At 35.6% G+C, this 16,912-nt stretch overlaps 2 protein-coding genes across 2 annotated transcripts; one reads left to right on the forward strand and one right to left on the reverse strand.

The window, feature by feature from the left end:
* Window positions 1–624: 624 nt before the first annotated feature.
* LOC132151701 (uncharacterized) lies at window positions 625–5,710 on the forward strand. The gene is made up of 9 exons (XM_059560010.1): window positions 625–3,180; window positions 3,278–3,360; window positions 3,440–3,552; window positions 3,640–3,762; window positions 4,293–4,374; window positions 4,451–4,565; window positions 4,663–4,761; window positions 4,854–4,930; window positions 5,028–5,710. The coding sequence occupies exons 1-9, from the start codon at window positions 664–666 to the stop codon at window positions 5,110–5,112; spliced, it is 3,294 nt and encodes a 1,097-aa protein (XP_059415993.1). The 5' UTR covers window positions 625–663; the 3' UTR covers window positions 5,113–5,710.
* LOC132151702 (ectonucleoside triphosphate diphosphohydrolase 8-like) lies at window positions 5,410–16,899 on the reverse strand. The gene is made up of 9 exons (XM_059560011.1): window positions 16,538–16,899; window positions 12,909–13,026; window positions 12,477–12,627; window positions 12,238–12,397; window positions 11,622–11,852; window positions 8,686–8,952; window positions 7,390–7,500; window positions 7,090–7,224; window positions 5,410–6,255 (listed from the first exon to the last, which is right to left on the reverse strand). The coding sequence occupies exons 1-9, from the start codon at window positions 16,745–16,747 to the stop codon at window positions 6,064–6,066; spliced, it is 1,575 nt and encodes a 524-aa protein (XP_059415994.1). The 5' UTR covers window positions 16,748–16,899; the 3' UTR covers window positions 5,410–6,063.
* Between the last annotated feature and the right edge of the window lie 13 nt (window positions 16,900–16,912).

Here is a 16,912-nt window from a genome sequence, read left to right on the forward strand (position 1 = left end):
AAAATGGGTTCAACTCGTAGACCTCTCACAGGGAAAAAAGGACAAAGACAAGAACATGATGAGAAAGAATTCTTCAGTTTGGAGGATGAACCCAGTCCAGATGAATCCAGATATACTGCAGTGAGTGTCTATGACAATTCAGAATCACAAACCCTCCCAAAAATTCATGCAGTCTCCCAGGAAAATACTGATGTTGAAATAATGCCAGCAGAAGGAGACACAGAACGTCACTTAGAAAACAAAACATTTGACTCAACAGCATTTGGAGAAGAAGCAACAGAAGAGAACATCTGTAAAACTAGTGTTTTAGACAAAGAAGTTGAGTTTATTGGAGATAAAGTTACAGTGGAGAGTGTTATGATTACTGAGTCAGATTTGATTCAAAATGACACTTCTTCTGATGCAAAACCGGAAGCATTTAAAGTATCTGATAATGCTGAGTTTGACACCACTATAATTCCTCAAGATACTCAAAGAGAGGAGGCACACTCAGAATTCACAGTTATTCACAAGAGAAAAATGGGCTCAACTCGTAAACCTCTCAGAGGGAAAAATGGACAAAGAAAAGTAAGAGTGGAATCCGAGGAAAAAAATGGAGATAGTAAACTATTGTTAGAAGAGGAAGACACAAAAAAACACTTAGAAGTTCAATACCAGGATAACATGGTTGATCACAGTGAAACACAAGAATTTTTGAATATAAGAGATAAAGATGAGGACAGAAAGACCACAAAGACAGTGGACATGTCAGTGCAGGAGCCATGTGATTATTTGGAACTAAAACAGAGATCAGATGTATCTCAAACACAATCTGGGCCATCACAGGATGATACTGGCTCACATTTATTTGAGGTCCCAGAAAGAACTGCAGATTTTGTTAGAGACAGATTTGCCTGTAGGAGTCATTCTGCTCTGATCTCGTCTGATGCCCTGCTTATGGAGGAAACCCAAATTTATGTCTCAACTGAGAATGCTCCGCCAACAGAGATGGCTGAAATGCATCTATTCTCCAATAGGTCTATGCAGAAGAGAAAAATGGGGTCAACTCGGAAGAGAGCGAAGAGAATGGTGAATGATGAGGAGGTTGAAGAAGAGAAAGAGGGAGAAGCTGAAAATACAACAAATGATGATGGGGCCACAAAGTCAGAGGAGAATTTAACTATTGAAGAAGCCATTGCAGGATCTCCTGAACCCCAGCAACTGTTTATTTCATCTGCTGATAGAGAAGGCCATGAGATCCAGGATATTGTTAGTAAATCAGATGTGCAGACAGATATCTCAGAACAAAATTATCCAAATTCTTCCATAAATCCAGACCTATTGATAGAATCTGAATGTTCTTCAAATGTTGCAGCTGAGATGATTTCAGACTTTCAATTGGGATATGCTGACACATGCTTAGGTCCTAAACAAATTGTCATTGTCAAACAAAGTGTCATTCCTAAAGAGTCTCATAGAGAAGATCAATCAAGCTTGAATCCAGTCATTCAAAAACGAAAAATGGGGTCAACGCGTAAGATGCTCAGAGGGAACAAAGGGCAGGAAAAAGAAGAATCCAAAAAGATGGATAGAGATAGCAAAGAAATGACACAGGAGCAGGATACCGAACCACATTTAGCAACCAGTGCAAGAAAAACTGAATGTAAATTTGATGAAAAGGTAGAACAAAACTTCCCTGTTGACTTTTCTCATCCAGTTTCTTCTTCAAAAATGTTCCCTGAATCAGAAAATGGAGGGAAGGAAGTTTCTCCAAATATCCATGACCTATCGGAGGTGAGCGAGGAAAAGGGGATGGAAAGTACTGGAAACGACAGTAATAGTGAAAATGAGGCAATCAATCTCTATGACAGGACAAAGGACAAATTTGTCTTGAAGGTTATCAAAGATGTTGATCAAACCGTGTCTGTAGATGTTTATGTAGGATCAGAGCCTGAACAAACTGAAAACACAGGCCATGTTTTTCCCACACAAGAACTAAAAAGCACTCAGGATGATTTTGTTCATGAAATCAGTTCCACCCAAGAAAAGAGGCGAAAGATGGGCTCAACCCGGAGAAATCCTAGAGTAATACATGGGGAAAATGCAGATAATGCAGATGCACTTGGTGTGGCAGAGAATAGAGAAACTAAGAAAGCAGAAGATGATTTGGATGATATGCCTTTAGCATCAAGCATCAATCAGTCCAAGGAAGTGTCTTCAGTCAGTACCACAGATCTTGAATCAGAAATGTTAGGTAGTGCAACTGATTTAAAAGAAGAAAATGACCATCAGAACAATTCTGAACCTAGTGGACCAACAGTGCCTGAGACACCTGAAAACACCCTTAAGTTAGTAAATGCTTATGTTACCAAACATTCACAGTCAGAGACTGTTACTACTGAGAAGAGAAGAAAGATGGGCTCGACTCGGAAGAATCTCAGAGAAGGAAGAATACAAGGAAAAAGAGATGGTTATGAGGAAATAGAAAATACAAATACAAATCTGCAGATGTCTCTGGACTCTGAAATGAGCTTAGGAGACCAAACATCTTATGATTACTCTAATCAGTCAGAGGATTCACTTCTCAGTGAGATAGAGAGAGCATTAAATGAGACGTCTCAAAGTTCAATGAGTAATGATCGGGAATCAATCATCAAAGAGCCAAACAACATAGCGAATGCTCCTGATCTCAATATGCCAGAAAACTCAGAAATCAAATCTCTCCAGCCGACACCATTGGTTCCCAGTGAACCCAACTCACCAGGAGGACGAAGAAGAAAAATGGGGTCAACTCGCAAGAATTCCAGACAGCAGCTCAAAGCAGAAAGGGAGGATGAAGACAAAGAGGATGGGGAGAAAGATATTTCGAATTTAAGAATGAATAAGCAAGAAATCAAGGATCTTGAAAGAGTTGAGGTGTCTATAGTGTCTAATATCACTGAAAACAAACTAAATAAAGAGTATATTGATGTCTCTAGTGCACACACAAGTAGCAGTCAGCTAGAAGAGAGCGCTAACCCTGTTAGCCAAGAAAGGACGTCTCCATCAACTAAAAGGAAGTTTGGGTCCAGACGTGCTAATAAGAGCAAACAAGGCCTTAGTAGTCTGGCCACTTCTGATTTTGGGAATGAATTAGAAGATGGAGATCATAAACCGGACAACTCTGAAGTTGAGGACAAGCTGTGCAGTGATGTCTCAGAGGTATATATCTCTTTGTTTAGAAAATGTCCTTATATTTTGTACTTCAGTCTCTAATGCTACTTGCTTTTAAACACTAACAAATACCTGTATTCTAAAGGTTTGTGATCCATGCCTCACCTTACAACCAGAGAATCAACCGATTACCCATCCAGTCTCTGAGCAGAGGAACATGGAAGCCAAGTATGACACAGAGCTATATAATAATTATTTATCTGTATATATAGTATATCTTTATTTAATTTTATTTTTCCTGCTCCAGAAACGAAGAGCCTGCTCCAAAAGCCACTGGTGCTGGTCCCGTTTCTTTGGGCCAAATCATAAAACCTGATAGAAGCACTGGAGCTAAGCAGACTGTAAATTTAAAGAACAGTAGTGAGTACAGTGATAAAACATTGTCATGTAATTATTTCTTAAAGTTTAATATCTAATACTCATCTACACACAAACTCTGTCATATAGTTTCAGATGCTGAAGAAGTTCAGTTTAACGTTGTCATGGTGGGAAACTGCAGTGTGGGGAAGACTTCCTTCATCAGACGCTTCCATGAAGGACAGTTCACTGAGGATTACCGCTCCACTATTGGTGAGTGCTTTGCGATGGAGAGCAGGCATTCTTGTTTACTGAAGCAATTATTCACATTCCCATTCAAGATTTTGAAGAAAGTATTTTATGCTCATACAGTTTATTTGATCAAAAATACAGTAAAAACAGTACTATTGTAAAATATTATTAGATTTTCAAATACTGCTGATTTGATTCTTAATAAACATTCCTTACTATTATCAATGTTCAAAACAGTTTAAAAAAATTTGCGCTGCTTAATATTTTTGTTCATACATTTTTTCAGGATTTTTTTCATGTATTTACTGTTAATTTTGGTTAAATTAATGCATCCTTTCCGAATAAAGGTGTTAAATTCTTTAAAACATCTTACTGACCTTAAATTTACAATGGTATTGTATAAGGTGCCATGGTACACTATATAGAAATAAATTATTTCTAAGAAGAAAAAATGCAGCCTAATGATAATGATCAGTTTCAAATGTATAAATATATAAAGGAGAATAACTTTAAAGATATTTTATGTTACATATTTTATGTTTTTCACCCAGGTGTTGACACCTGTATACAGACTATTGCTCTGCCTGACAGAACTGTTAAACTGCAGATATGGGACACAGCAGGTCAAGAGAGGTAAGACCTCAGAACAAATTAACACATGATGAAAAAAGTTGTCTGTTTGTAATTTAACCCCAAAAAACTTTATAAGGTTTCACAGCATCACCACTCAAGTGTTCCACAGAGCTGATGGGCTTCTGCTCATGTATGCAATCACATGTTCAAACAGTTTTATTTCTGTACGAGATTGGATCTCTCGAGCTCAGGTATCTAATGTTTTCATTCCTTCATGTTCCTTATATTTTAGTAAAAATATATGGAAACGTCCCCTTCTCTAAATTGTATTATGACAACGTTACGCAGGAAAGGGCTCCTGATGATGTCATCATGATGTTGCTTGGAAACAAGAATGATTCTGTAGAGCGTGCAGTCCAGATTCAAGAAGGAGCAGATCTGGCCAGAGTAAGAGTTCATCGTGACCCAAAAAGTACTGTCCAATTGTTTTGCCTGAGTATATTTCTACTCAAAGTCTGGTTGTATTTTCCTTTCATTAGGAATACAACATAAATTTCATGGAGTGCAGTGCTGCAACTGGGGCGAATGTGTCAGAATCCATGACAACTCTAGCAGAGTAAGACTCGAAACCGACAAAACCCATCACACCAATTATTACTTGTTCAACGTGTATTTCTGTCCATGCATAAAGACTAATTTCTTGTTGCTACTAGGTTGTTAATGGAGCGCAAGTTACAGAAGGAGAGACACATAACATTGAGAAGAGAACCATCACAGAAGAAATCCGGTTGCTGTTGAAAACACACTCCCACACACACAACACGCATGACCTTTCAAAAATTTGGGTTGGTTAGATACTTTTTGTAGAAATTAATACTGTTATTCAGCAATTATTCATTAAATTGATCAAAAGTGACAGTAAAGAATATATAAATTCAGGGAGAAATATAAAATAAAAATTATATAAAAATAAATGGTGATATTTTTTTATTGATCTATTTATTTAATAATTCATAAATTATCAGCTTTCCTGTCAGAGGAATAAATAAAACCTATAAAAAGTAATAATATTTCACAATATTACTGTTTTTACTAATCAATTAAATGCAGTATTACTGAGTATAGCATACTTTACATTAAAAAAAAATTGTGGGTAATGTGTAAAAAATTTGTAACAAGAAAAGGCAAAAAAAAAGTAAGCTGCTTATATTTTGTTGCTTAGGGAGAATGTCATTTCTGTATTTTATAAATATGTACAAAGTACAATAATGATTTCACACATAATAATAATATAATCATACATTTATGTAATGTCTGTTAATTGCTTTAATTCCTACTGCAAGTGCTGAGTGTAAGTAAAAATGAATACAAGCAAATAAAAAAAGCTATACTCTTACGATTTAGAGTTTATGAATGATGAAAAATCACTGTTATAAGTTAGCACAGACTAAATCATTGACAGACTAGTAAGCCTTCAAAACAAGACAATACTTTAAACAACAAAAAGCTACATTTAGCTAGAAATGGTATAGAATGTTAGAAAAACAAGGACTTGTCATCTCATTGTGTCATCATAATGTCAAAATGCATAGATTATTTCACTATTTGTGAGGTCTTTGTTGAAAAAACAAACATCTCAAATCACATGAGAAACAGTAGTCAAAAGAGAAGTTTGTCGATCTTTGTATCTGTCGTCTGAAATTTAAGCAATTAATACTAATACATACACACACATTCATGACACACAACTCAGTGGCTTAGATCACAAACAAAGAGAATGGCTATAAAAAGAATGAGAATCAGGGCAAATACGATGAAGAAAATCTGAGCTGCCCACTGACTGTGCGGCACTCCTGTCACCGCTCTGGACCATTCAGAAGGAATCATGTTGGTCAGGTTCAGCATGTAGCCCAATGTCCAACCAACATCTGTGTCTGCCACCTGTAACCATCATACAATCTTATATGAGTACAAATCACACTGATGGGGAAAGTAAGGCCATTTACAGGGAGATTCCCAGAAGTCTGATGGTGAGCGTGATTTCACCAAGTACAACATTCCAATCAACCAATCAGAATTGAGATATAACTTTTCAGAAAATATCTGTTTTAGGCTTAAAATCAGGTTTAGGTGCTTCTACACCCTTGTAAATCAGTTATCATTTCCCACTGATTTTAGGAATAAATTATTGGTAGGGTTAGGTTTAGGGGTAGGGATTGGATTAAGTTTATATTTTTGGACAATAATATTGATCCAGGATAATCAAAAGATGTTGATCCAGGAAAATGTCTTACTCTGCAAAATCACGTCGACCGTCATCTGATATACCAGGGATAGGCAACTCCGGTCCTGAAGGGCCACTATCCTGCAGAGTTTAGCTTCAGCCCTCATAAAAACTCACCTGCCTGTATCTATGTAGTAATCCCGAAAACACTGATTGCCTTGTTCAGGTGTGTTTAATTAGGGTTGGAGCTAAACTCTGCAGGAAAATGGCCCTCCAGGACCGAAGTTGCCTATCCCTGTGATATACTGTCAGGCTGAGCACATGGCATGATGTCAGTTTAAGATACTTCCACTGTGCTTTTGAGCAATGCAAGTAATCTGAAATTAAATTCTAGTCTCTAAACGATTTATGAATCACTGAATATCCATATTCAGTCTGCTATATTAATAAGGAGGAGATTGACCTGTATGCATGAAATTCGTAAATTCACATTACTGAACCGGTTTATTTCAGTAAAGGAATGCTAATAATATAAGCTGATGAAACCTTACCTGTTTCTTAAAAGAGATTTGATCCCAGGTGTTATCGAACTTGTATCCTTTCAAGAGAATAGTCATAATATAATGAGCAGAAGCACAATAATCTTTCAGATATTTTGGAGTAGTGTTTGGATTTCCAGCCTTAAGCTGCAGAAGGAAATAATGGTCATAAAAATGAATTTAAGAATCAGTATTACAAAAGATAACACCAGCATCATCAAATGGACTCATAATATGATTCACTTTCACTTCTCAATTTTCCAGGCATTTTACTATCAAATATAGGACTGCAATTAGTGTCTGTGAACTCACAGAGGTCCAGTTTTTGTTGCAGTGGGTCTCAATAGTGGAAAGAACCTGGGTCAGTGGAGCTTTTGGGACAAGTCCAAGGAAGTCAAAGGTGTAGAAGTATGCAGAAAAAGCCTGAGATGTATAAGAAGAATAAATAAATAGCAGAGGATCATTTTGATATAAATATCACTTAAAATAGTAACGTGCAGGCTACTCCTGTATGTGTCGATTCAGTAACCGCTTGATAGATTCAGCTCCATGAAGGATTGACAACAAGAGGCATTCTTTCGGGAATCAGACATTACTGGTTGTGCTGTGTGATTCACCAAAATGACCGGCTCTTAGGAGTCATTTTATATATATATATATTAGGGCTGGTAAGCAATAAAAAATGTTAATCTAATTATTTACATGATGTGGTGATTAATTAATCTAATTGCACATCAAATTTGGAGAAATTACTCTGAACATATAAAGTCATTGTTGTGCAAAGCATCAAACACAGATTACGAAAAGTAGGTTCAGCAAGAAATATTTAGTTTGATCAAATTTATTACATATACTCTTTTTGACCATGTGAGTAAATGATGACAGAATTGTCATTTTTGGTTGGGTGAACTATAACTTTAATAATTTATTTTCTTAATTTTATTATTATTACTATGAAAATATGAAATTATTTCTTTAATGAAATGATACTCTAAATAATAAACTAAAACTGCCAGTAGATGGTGGTAATGTCTTAATGATTAATTCATCGAGTCATTTATTCATTCATTTGATTCGTTCAAATGGCTGATTCATTCAGGAGTGAAGTAAATGGTTCTTTATAAACGGTTCATTGAATCATTAGGCTTGTTCCACTTTAAGTGGGTCATCACCATCAGACTGATCTGTGTGTGACATCAAAAAACCGCAAGAGCTTAGAGCAGACACTCCTTGTGCTTTTGAATCTCTATCGCGGTACTTTGATGTCACACACCAATCGGTCTGTGCAGCGTCTCTCCAAATCCAACACGACTATGGCCAATGGTTCAACGCACCAAATGGTTCACCCAATTCATTCAAAACGTGGATTGAGAAATGAAATCCCTCTGTGGGTTACTCGGGGATAAACATTTCTGATTTGTCTTTATATTTTGGTTGGCAAAACTGAGCAAAACAGACAACATTGTTTCTAAAATAACACAATATTAACTTCTTAATGAACTGTTGTATACGATGAGTATCACATTTGCACTAGTGTGATATTGTACTTGCCTACAGTATTGTACTAGCCTACAGTGATGATGATCTGATAAGGACAGAAACACTTACAAAAAATTCGCCATTGACTGGAGGTTGATAGGCACCATTGAAGCCACAGTCTGGTGAAAATGCACAGTCGGTCAGGTTAACAATGTTCTCCATTAGAGAGAGACAGAGGGATGAGTTACCCGTTCCTGAGAACTGGACTGTAGCTGTGCTGTTAAAATTGTTCGGTTTGACCACACAGGGGGAGTTGTAAAGGTCATTCAAAGTAAGATTGAGGTCAAATCCGACATGGTAGCATGGGTGACTGATAACAGGTGAGGATCCAGCAGTCTAGATGAAGCAAACACCATATCAGACATTCAATTATGACCCTATTTTTATTGGTAGATACCAGAGGTGGAAAGAGTACAAAAATATTCTACTCAAGTAAAAGTACCATTACATTAATGAAATTTTACTTAAATACAAGTAAAAGTACCAGTCTAAAAAATCAACTCAAGTAAAAGTAAAAAGTAGCTCATTTAAAATTTACTCAGAGTAAAAATTACTTAGTTACATTTTAACAGTGGGAGGGAGTCAAAAATGGGACAGGCCAAGGGTGTCAAACTCAGTTCCTGGAGGGCCACAGTCCTGCACAGTTTAGATATAACCCTAATTAAACACACCTGATCCAGCTAATCTAATCATTTAGGTTTATTTGAAAACTACATGATATGTGTGCTGGAGCAGGGTTAGAACTAAACTCTGCAGGGCTACGGCCCTCCAGGAACTGAGTTTGACACCCCTGGGATAGGTATATTAACCTCAAACTAGTTGTTTTTAATTAAAGGAATCAGTTATTTAGAATAATAAAACATTTGGGCTGTTACCAGGCAAATCATTATCAACAAACTCATCTTTTCAATACAGAGGAAATGCAAAAGCTTCATCGGACGTGGCATTTAGATGTATTTACACACTGTTTAGTGCAGGACAAGAATGCATTTAACCTGCAGTTACCAATGCATGAATAATGTTTTGATATGCCAGACATAAAATGTTGAATACTCATTTGAAATTATAAAAACTTAATTATAAAAAAAAAAAAAAATCAAAAGATACTTTAAATGTGAAATTAAAATGGCCAGTATGTGTCAGCAAGTCACTGTTAATAAGTGAGTCATTGCGATTGAACCAAATCATTTAAACGGTTGATTCATTCAGAAACGAAACACTGTCATGTTGCTCAGAGATGCAAAATTTTGCTTTGGTGGCTGTGTTTGGAATAAATTTTTGTTGTAGAAATAGAGCAAAAACCGGCAATATGGTGTCTAAAACGCAAGTCTCTTAGTTTGCTGTCCTGTTGTAAAAAAAAAAAAAAATATATATATATATATATATATATATATATATATATATATATATATATATATATATATATAAATATATATTTAATAAATATAAATATAAATATATATATATATATATATATCATTGGCGGCTGCTGGTCTTTCAAAGAGGGGAAGCTCATTTTCGGCCTACATTATAACCCTCTGATGGTCTTCATTTGTAGTGACACTCGGGGTCTTTTTGACCCCAGACAATAACATTTCATTTTGTAATAGTAAAATATTTAAATTTTTTACAAATATAATTTTACTCTGTTCAATTATGTTTTTACTAAACTTTGTACAGTTTTTGGAGGATTTAAATCTTTTACATTTCTATAAATAAATAAATATTTATTTAAATAGGCTTTTTTTTTTTTTACAAAAAAAGAAAAAAGCATTTCAGGTAAAATTCACTTCATAAAAGACCCAGATTTCTAACTTTCATACATGGGGATACCATGGATAATTTTATAAGGTTTAATGTAAGATTTTTGCCCATTTTTGGGGAAATTCAGTTTAAAAATTGTAATAAATCACTTTAACCACTAGATGGCTATAGTGTGTGTGTGTGTGTGTGTGTGCGTGTACGTGCGTGCGCGCGCACATTTTCAATCTTAGTTACCAATTCAATTTTGTGGTGGTTCTGCATTTTTACAAATATCAAGAAATATTGCCGCAGTTTGTCTTTCGAATACACTTGAGAAATCCGCGATCATGGGACTGAGCGTGAAACAGCTTCACCGACTTCTTATGGTGCAGACCGCTGTCAGTCAAAAGGAGATCGACAGATCCTCCAATCATCACGCGGAAGCCCAGTCTTCATTCACCTCCAGAGACGCTGAGCGTCCGTGGGCGGGACATAATCGCAGCATTTATCCAATGACCGTCTAGCTTCGGAGCACAGAAAAAAACTGTTCAAAGAAAGCCCCATTGAAGTCGCTCGGCTTCTTTAGGGAAATGCACTGTGACGCTGCGGGAATGTATGAGAAGAAAATCGAGTCAGCCGACTTGTAGCTGATTAACACAATACATAATACACAATAGTACATATTTGACCGTTGGTTTTTTTTTTTTTTACATTACGTGGGGTTGATGTCTTGTCGAGATTTTATAAACTGCTAGTTTGGTCTCCCTAGGCAAGCACAGCATACACAGCATAATAGAGTATAAATATGGGCAGGGGTTCACTTCATTTCCTTCAAGTTCAACTTCAGAATATGACGGGGTTTCGTTTTCAGCGGTGTCTGCACCACTAACGCCTGTTTTGTCCGTCTGCATCTGTCTTGTGATTTTAGCGCCAGTTTGCCCTCCTGCCCATTATTTACTGACATAGCTTCCAGGGAGCGATTTTTTTTTTACTCAGTAATTAATGTGTTTTAAAATGTAGCGAAGTACAATACTTCAAACTAAATATACTTAAGTAAAAGTAAAATTACAGATTAAAAAAAATACTTAAAAAAGTAGAAGTACACAAAAAAGCTACTCAATTACAGTAACGCGAGTAAATGTAATTCGTTACTTTCCACCTCTGGTAGATACTTTCTTTCCAAAACTACATACAGTAAATATGTTGTGCTAAAACTATGGTAAAAACCTACACAGAGATAATGAATAGAATTAAAAACCAACCTTGTGAAGGTAGACCTGAAGTTTCCTCAAAGCCTGGTCCTTGCCAAAGCACAAGTAGCTGTGTGTGTACAACTTATATTTGTACCCGTAGAGCTGGATACTAAAAGCTGAATCTGGGTTTTTCACTGGGTCTTTTGGGGTGAATGAGATCTGTGTTGATGAGCCACCGAGATCAAGAGCCCCAAGGATCTTTCCTGCTTTTGGGTGGATCCAATGGCCCTCAAATGAATGCTGCACAAAAAAAACATTAGCAGTATTGAGGTACATGATGCTCTAACAAAAGAGAAGCTATTAATAGTGATTAAGTATCATTTCTACTGTTGATTGATTTAATTAACTGAGTCTTTGTTGTCAAAACAACATGAAAAGCAAAAATGAAAATTGTATATTTACTGTACATGTGTTCAGTGGCCTTTAAGAAGAATGACAAATAAAGATATCTGACATGATAACAAAGTAATAACTTTAGTTTAAAATTATTGATGTTGCATTGTTTGGTTTTTATAATGTTCATTGGATCATTGTAAAAGAAATGGGCTGACCCTTAAGTTTGAAGAACTCTGCATTAATAGCCACTCAATCCTAATTTCATCAGTATTGGAAAGCCATTATTCACCTTCATAAAACTCTCCATGAGATAGTTGATGGTGATCCAGCCAAAAGCCCCCTCCTCCATGCCAGAGAGTATTCTGGCCCCTCGAAAATCAAATGGATAGCTTTGGATTGTTTTGGTGACTTCTTCGAGAATGCTGTCTGCTAAACTTTGGTTCTGTAAGCTGTGAAACCAATGTAAAAATAAGTGTAATCCAGTTCATTTATATGACACTTCTGTCAATTATTGTTAAGTACAGTCACCTAAGAAGCCGCATGCCAGCAGTGGCACCAAGGTACACAGGTGTAGTTTTCCACTCTCTTTCTGGTATTGCTGCCTTGGCCTCATCCAAGCATTTCTTAAGACTTTCTCCAGCTGCCAGAGGGTTCTGTACATAGCTTGATATACCATTACCTAAAAATGATAAAAATGCTTTGACAATTAAAACTCACATTTAATAGCTTACTAATACAGACCGGCATCCCAGCCATTTAGGCCACGTAAATTTTTGTGATGGCCCTGTTGAAACTGTTTCATTTGTTTTCTATTCCTTGTGAAACCTAAAGCGAACAAAGTAATATTGACTTAATGCATTCGATTCATCTTTGTCACCTTAAAAGACATAATTAAATCACCGCAAATTGTTGTAATGTTAGGGAACAGAGAGCTGGACAAGTTTCCAGCGCTGTACTCACCATCCACATCACAGCTCTGTTTCTGAGAGACTATTCCAGTGTTATTCTCTTTTTTCCCCACCCACTGGTACAGGAAAAGTGCCGTGTGAGTTGAGCCGGCATCAAACACAATCCCATACTGAGGAAGTCAGACAAAGAGTTCCATAAATTTCGACAAAACTTGATTCACTGGGTGTGCTTACTTTCCTGAGCGAAACACATACACACACATCCTGAGGGAAAACATTTGACAGTAACTATCACATTCAAGTTAGACCACAGGATTCATAAAAATATTTTGTGTTGAGGAATTGTATAGAACTTATTTGGTTGTCTGGTATATTTGTGGTCTGAAATCATTTTTTCATGTTGTTTTAATTTTTTCATGTTGTTTTAAGTTAACCATAGTTGTTTTAAGTTGTTTTCTTAACCATAGATTGGTTTGTTTTTGTGAGACAGACTGCGTAAATGATGTGTGAAATAGATGCTTTCCATCTTCTGTATTCTGGAAAGCAGGTTGCGATGCTTCTGGTTAGGGTCTTTTGTATGTCCTTCGTTAAATATGGAGCTGTTTTACTAAAGATGCCTCCATCACATATGCACACTGATATCTAAAAGTGTATTTTTGCTCTTCTTTTCAGTCTGATATTAAAGTTGAATAAAACCAGAGGTGGGTAGTAACGAGTTACAGTTACTTCGTTACATTTACTTGAGTAATTTTTTGGGGTAACGAATACTTTTCGGAGTATATTTAAAGATGGGTACTTTATACTCTTACTTGAGTAAATTTTTGGGGGAAAATCTGTACTTTTACTTCGTTACTGTGGGCGACGCTCCTCTCGTTACTTTATCTTAATGCAATAAATGTTATAATGCTTCAGTTTATTCCAAACGCGCCGTCTACTTTTCTCTGGGCAATGAGCGATGCCCATTCGTGAATGATTCATTCTTTTGAGTCAATTCTGTTCAAAGGCTTGATCAAACCAATTGGCAAAAGAGTGAATTGGTTCATGAATCAGTTTGAATGAGTCGTTCAGTTCCCTGCCGCACGCGCTGAGCGTCTGAAGTGGTTCACTCGGAGTTGTAACGTTTAAGAACAGAAAGAGCGTTGAAAACGTGGCTGGAACTGCACTGAATTGAAATCTGCAAAGGTTATTATTTGCTAGCGATGGAGATCCTTATTAGATGAACACCGCGTGTGCCGTCTACTGTTTAACAGGTAATAACTTGGGCTACATTCGATTACAGTACACGATACCACTGTGAGATTAGTTTGTTGTACGTGTGTGGCTTATAACAGAGGGGAGTCAAGTTGAATGCAGCTTCCAAAAGACAAAAAATAGCCGATTAAGATTTTATTAATTTTAATACAATCACACTGGTGCAAGTACGTTCAGCGAGTCATATTATCAGCTGCTAAATTCAGATCTGTGATTGCTTGCTGGCGCTGAGCCAGAGATAGATGCGCTTATACAGCGCTGCGCATTATAACCAAACACACATGATTCTTTTAAGCTTATTAAAGCATTGGCCAATCAGAGGCGTTCAGATGAGTCATCGCTAAAATGCGGTGCTTCCTTCACTCGCTCACTGACTGGAGACCTCTTTCTGGCGAATTCTCTCGCAGGAACAACAAAGTGCAGATGTGTGTACGAATCTTTAATTAAGATATTGATTTCACAGTGTTAACAGTTTCAGTGATTTTAATGGGAGTTTCTGAGAGTGATTGAAATCTAGACTGTCAGTGAAAATTATCTTTAATAATGTAAATGTTATTTGCTCTCTTTCTGAACAATGAAAGATTAGTAGCAATATTTATATCACATTAACTTTCAATGTTAAATTCACATTTAATATAAAGTCAGTCGTATTAAAAATATGCTATGGCATGACACCTATATCTGTTACTTAAGTAAACAGACAGGGTTTTATAATAAATTACATAAATTGGAGTAAAGGCTGATGAAATATATACATTTATACACGCACACATACATTACATACATTTTATCTATAAATCTAAATAAAAATAGGCTCAGTATATATGACCCAAAGTAACTAGTAACTAACTACTTGAGTAGATTTTTTATCCGATACTCTTTTACTCTTACTCAAGTAACTATTCAAGACTAGTACTTTTACTTTTACTTGAGTAAATATTTCTAGAAGTACTTTTACTTTTACTTGAGTACAGTTTTTGGGTACTCTACCCACCTCTGAATAAAACTCTCAACAATAAAAACTAGCTAGGTTAGCTTTTAACTATAGAAGTCAAGATATTGCCATCAGTCCACACTGTTGTTCACACTTTCTCCGTCAAGAAGGAAAATGTTGGTAACACTTTACAACAGGGTTCCATTTGTAACCTTAGTTAAACCATAAGCAATACTTTGCAATAATATATTTTAAAATAAGGTCAGATTAGTTAACCTAAATTAATACATTAACTAACAACAAACAATATATTTGTTATAGTATTTAGTAGGCTATTTATTAATCTTAAATAGTTAATAAAAATACAAAGGTTTATTTTTCATGTTAGCTCAGGGCAATCAATTATTATTAAGAAATACAACTTTTGGGTAACCAGTTCTTACTATTAACTAGTTACTTATTAGCATGCATATTACTAGCATATTGGCCGTTTATTAGTACTTACAAAGTATTAATACCTAATTCTGCATGACCATATTTTGGATTCCTTACTCCTACGCCAAACCTGAACTTAACAACTACCTTACTATTTATTAATAAGCAACAAATTAGGAGTTTAATTAGTTAAAAGTCATAGTTACTAGTCAGTTAATGGTGAGAACTGACCCCCAAACTAAAGTGTGACCAGCTTTTGATTTCATTAGTCAGTGTTGAAATTCATTAACTGAGATTAACAAATGCTTTAAAACTATTTTTCATTTTTAGATCATCTTAACAACTATAGTTACTATAGTTAACTAATGTTAACAAATGGAACATAACTGTAAAGTTCTACAGAATTTATTAATTTAGGTTAATGTTAATTTCAATAAATAAGGATGCATTTCCGCTTGAAATGTTAATGTGTAAAGTTAGTTGTAAAGTGTCAAGGGTTTTATTTAAAATAATTAAAAATAGGAGTGCGTGTCTTTAAAAACTTGTAAATTCAATTCATGAATATCTTAACAATAAACAATTGTTTTAGAAACAAATAGACACAAATTGTGAGTAGTCAAAATGTTATCACTAATGTGACAATAGTGTTATATACAAGAGTTATGTGTTCACGGATACAGGTTTAAATGTGCTGTTCCCATTTCCCTTCTTTCACCCTCCACTTTCCTGTGGGTGATTGCCCTCTACAAAAGTGGACATGAATGCTTTTTTTTTTTTCTTTAAACCCTTTATAGCTCAAACTCTGACCATTGAAAAGTTTAACATAAAAGATAACTTATTTTTTAAATGTCTCAAAGATAACAAATTGTAGAATGAGCAGAGTCACAGTTGTAGAACTGTTATCCAACACCAATATATATTTCTTATAATATCCAATAAAGCAAATATTGACACCTGTTAAGATGATCTGTTTTTAATAAACAACAGGCAGTGCAAGCAGAAAAAAGAACATTTTAGGATTGGCTTTTACAACTGTAACTGACAGTTAAACATCTTTGCACCTTTGTTGAGTATGATTGATCCAAAGTCTGATGATTAGCAAGAGAGAGAATCAAAGCGATGATGGTTGTACAAGCTACGGCTGCCATTGCAGCACCCAGCACTAAAGCTTTCATCTGAATCCCCATATCTGCAATCTGTCCAGAAACAAAACAAATATGCACTACAGGTACAAGGATGATCCACAAATATGTGAAGTTCATTTCATGCATGACGTTAAATAGTCAAATCCTGTTTCAGACACATTCATTTGTTAAAGCTTTGTTTACACTTCACATGGTCATTCAAGTCTACAGGTATGTACAAGTTTAAGAGAATCAATTATTAACCGAGATCTTCAATTAATCTTTGTTGTTTTACAGCTGCTTGGCAGATAG

The sequence above is a fragment of the Carassius carassius genome, chromosome 10, assembly GCF_963082965.1.
Source record: "Carassius carassius chromosome 10, fCarCar2.1, whole genome shotgun sequence".
NCBI lineage: Eukaryota > Metazoa > Chordata > Actinopteri > Cypriniformes > Cyprinidae > Carassius > Carassius carassius.